The sequence below is a fragment of the Petaurus breviceps genome, unplaced genomic scaffold (genome assembly GCF_028583685.1).
Source record: "Petaurus breviceps papuanus isolate PSGF00001 unplaced genomic scaffold, PetGlider_PUasm1.0 207, whole genome shotgun sequence".
Classification (NCBI taxonomy): Eukaryota; Metazoa; Chordata; class Mammalia; order Diprotodontia; family Petauridae; genus Petaurus; species Petaurus breviceps.
The window spans coordinates 8,046,016-8,049,923 of record NW_027185850.1 but is presented as its reverse complement, the minus strand read 5'-3'; the positions used below and the strand labels follow the sequence as shown (position 1 = coordinate 8,049,923).

The 3,908-nt window shown below is 56.2% G+C and overlaps 1 protein-coding gene and 1 long non-coding RNA gene across 2 annotated transcripts in view; one reads left to right on the top strand and one right to left on the bottom strand.

Annotated features, from left to right (window-relative positions):
• LOC138164876 (uncharacterized) overlaps window positions 1–3,908 on the bottom strand; it is a 14,173-nt gene that overhangs the window by 9,195 nt on the left and 1,070 nt on the right. The gene's annotated exons all lie outside the window — the stretch shown is intronic.
• The window catches only part of LOC138164875 (growth arrest and DNA damage-inducible protein GADD45 alpha), a 3,849-nt gene continuing 3,283 nt past the window's right edge, over window positions 3,343–3,908 (top strand). Inside the window, exon 1 of the mRNA XM_069092809.1 lies at window positions 3,343–3,747. Within this exon, the coding sequence (XP_068948910.1) occupies window positions 3,704–3,747 (44 nt within the window). The 5' untranslated portion in view covers window positions 3,343–3,703. The remainder of the gene's footprint in view (window positions 3,748–3,908) is intronic.

Here is a 3,908-nt window from a genome sequence, read left to right as displayed (position 1 = left end):
AAATGCCAGGCAGAGGGCTTGAGCCCTTGCTAGAGCCAAGGTATAAACTGACTTTGGGCCAGTGTTAGCACTTTGGGCCAGAGAATCCTCGAGGTTAGCTGTCAGGTCAGTCAGTCAGTCAACAAGCACTTATTACACACTTACTGTGTGGGGGTCACTGAGCTAAGCTCTGGGGGTACAAAGAAAAGGGAAGACGCAGTCCCTGCCTGCCCTAAGGAGCTTATAGTCAGATGCAATACGGAGTTCTTTCTGGTGGACAGAGGTGAGTAGAATGAGATAAGATGACAAAACAGGTGAGGGGGTATAGATTGTGGAAGTCTGAGCCATGGGAGGATTTTGAGCACAGAAGGAGAAATACCACCAGATCAGTGCATGTAGAAAAACGATGGGGCAGCAGTTTCTATGACTTGGAGGTGGGCCGGAGTAGAAGTGGGACCTTTGGGGGCTGCTGTGACAGTCTAGGAAGGTATTAAAAGGGTCATACTAGGTTGGTGGCACTACACATGGAGACATGGCAAAGGTTTCAGAGATATGGTAGGAGATGAATAATCTAGCAGGGTCTTCTGGGTTCCAGAGGCACCTAGGAGGGGCCTGGAGTCAGGACTGAATTAAAATCAAACCTCAGTCACTTCCTAGCTATGTGACCCTGGGCAAGTCACTTAGCTGCTGCTTGCCTCAGTTTCCTCATCTGTAAAATGGAGGTAGTGATTGCACTTCCCTCCTATGTATTGTAGGGAGGATCAAATGAGATCACAGTTGTCCATTGCTTTGTGAACCTGAAAGCTGTGACTGTTAAAAAATGAATGCTAACAATTGTCTTTACATATAACTGGAAAAAACCTAGCATTATGAAAAGAAGAAAGTGGTTAGTAGATGAGATGTGGGGACAAGCAGGGGCTACACTTCCCCTGTATCTGATCTCCCAGGATACATGGGACACCCCCTCCCTCCGCCTGTGTTTGCCTTCCCTTGGTAACACCAGCTGGAGGCCAGGGCGGGAACCAGCAGCTGAATGTTCAATGTCGCCCACCCACCTTCAGTCTTTCTCCATCACATCAGGATCAACAGAACCCCAAGCAATTTATCAAGAAAGACATAAACAAAGGGGGGGGGGGGAGACTGCAAACATTCCCTTGAGCCAAATAGCCAGCTGCCTCAACCTTTGCCCACGCAGTGACCTCAGTAACGCCAGCCCTGTTGTGACCTACCAGCCCCCAGGGAAGCATTTTCATTATATGGGGGTTTTTAGATGGTCTAAGAAACAGCTTCGCAGACGCGTGCATTCAGACTGTCCTGTGAAAGCTATTTTAAACAGGGGGCTTCAGAATGTCGGATAAAGCCTAGAGCTTAGTGTATGCCCCCGGGGCATACTTTAAAAGGCTAGTTGGATTGAATAGTCGGGCTTGGATAAAATCTTGCCTCAGACACTTTCCTACCTGGGTGACCCTGGGCAAGTCACTTAGCCTCTCAGCCTCAGTTTCCATGATCTGTAAAATGGGCACAAGAATACCAATAGCATTGACGGAAGAGTAGAGGGATATAGGAGCGCTTTTTGGGAATAAAGCGGGGCATGTCCGAAGGAACAACGTGGGAAAGGGGGAAGCCAGATTGGAGAAGTTAGCTGATCTTTTCAGAATCTAGGCGACGCCTTACGTCCCAGGCGGGACGAGGAATCAGCACCCAGCAGCCCCGGACAGCTTTTCCCCCTTTCTCACCCCTTGGACCCCCGCCCTCCACAGAAGGTGGCTTTGGTAATGACTCCCATTTCCCAAGCAGTGAGGCCACCTCTTAGGAAATCGGGGCCAGGTTTGGAGGCGGGCGGCAGCGCAGCGGAGGGAGCCCGCGATCCGGGGTCGGGGCGAGCTGGACTCAAACCCCCTTAGAAGCCTGCTGGCTGTTGGACCCTGGGCAAGTCACACCGCTTCCGACTGCCTCAACGTCCTTATCTGTAAAATGGCCATGACAGCGCCCCAGTGAGGTTTTTGTAAACGGCTAACATTACCAAATTCCACCCTTGACTCTTATTAGCTGGGTGACCCTGGGGCAGTCCCTCTATCTCAGCCTCGGTCGCCTCCTTTGGAAAATGGGTATCATAGCAGCGCCCATCCTTCAGTGAGTATCAAAGGAGAGAACAGGTATTTTGCAAACCTTAAAGCGCTATAAAAACGCCACCTAATATTAGCAGCTTAACTTTCTAGTTATTATTACTATTTTTACAAAAAAATATATATAGGACTGCAAGGAGTTAAGTCCGGGCCACAGCGCCCCTCCCCCAGGCTCCCAACATCACCAAGGCGAAACTTTTTGCATAGGACTAAAATGTCCCTTAGCTTCATGATTCAGCACTTGCAATGTCAATAATTTACAGCGAGATAATAGGCGTGTGTGCGTGTGTGTGTGCAGGGCCAGCAGGAGATCGGAGTTCGCACACAAAGGATAGCTCAGGGTGCCAGGGGGTGCCATGCATTTTTCCAGGCAAGGGCTGGGCAGCCGGGGCTGGCTGGAAGCAGCTCAGAGAGCCAAAGGTGACCCGCGGCTGTCCTGGCCACCGTGCGGGGGCTCTGCAGCTCTCCCACATGCACATGCCCCTCTGCCCTAGGGTTACAGGCCTGGCAGCTGGGTGGCCCCCTCCTCCCCTCACTCCCCGGAAGGGGAGCTGGCCTCTGCTCTCCAGCGTCCCACAAGCGGCCTGTGGGGCCTGCCACTGCACCCGCTGCAGCCCTCGCTCTCTGGCCAAAATAAGCCACGCAGCCACCGTGGCACCGAGATCATCGCCCTAATAATAAGCACCCTTGCCCAGACTGGCACAAACAACCCTGGCAGGCAGACTTTGCCCCAGAGGGCTGGCCACCCTCCTTTTTCTTTTTATGTGGGACCTGCCTTTGCTAATAATTACTGGAGTCGGGAGGCATGAGCCCTGCAAGGAGATTTTAAGTGCGAGCCTTGCAAACAAAAGGGCAGGAAACCAACTCAGACGAAAACGTGCGCTGGCCAGCAAGACACCTGAAGCCTACCGAACTCCGCTTGATTGACAAACTCTCTCCCCTAGCCCGGCTCCGCTCCAGGGCCCCGCCTCCTCATTCACCCAGGACCAATGGGAAGGGCGAGGCGGAGCGTGCTCCCTCCCCTTCCCGAGGCCTTCGGCTCCCCTAGCCACGCCCCTTTGACAGCCCCGCCCCCTTCCGCTGGGCTCTCTCTGGTGCTGGGCCTCGGCGCGAAGGTCAAATTGCCCGAGAGGGCTGATTTGCATCCCCCAATGGGTGCGTCGCATGCAAATGAGGCGGGAGCTGGTTGGCTGAGTGTTGGCAGGATAACTCCGGCGAGCCGGGCTCTTTGTCCTTCACTGGTTGTGGGGCAGCTGCAGTCTGGTGGTGCGGCCCGAGGGGGTTAGAGAGCTAGGGATCGAACGATCCGCCCGCCGGCGGGGAGGGGGCGGTGGCAGCAGCGGCGACGGCCCCGGGGCGGCCGGGCCGGAGCAGAGAGCCAGCCAGCGCTGCTCCTGCTGCAGCTGCAGCCGGTGCACGGCTCCGGGGAGGACAGCAGTGCAGAGCCGGGGCGCCGGGGACCCGGGCAGCAGCAGCAGCAGCGGCGGAGGCAGGGGCAGCAGCAGCGGCGGAGGCAGGGGCAGCAGCAGCTGCTGCAGCGCACGCCGCGCTCCGGGGGGGGGGGGGAGGGGGAGGGGGACGGGACCTGCCAGTGCAATATGACTTTGGAGGAATTCGCGGCCGGAGAACAGAAAACTGAAGGGTGAGTGCGTGGGCGGCGCTGCCCTTTCGGGACAGGGGCCGGGGGGCTGCGGGCGGTGCTACTGGGAGGGGATGGGACCTCCCCCACCTTTGCCTTAAGCACCCACCAGAGTGAGGGGAGAGGGGGAGGTTCGGGGGACCGAGCTGCCGCCCCGGGCATCC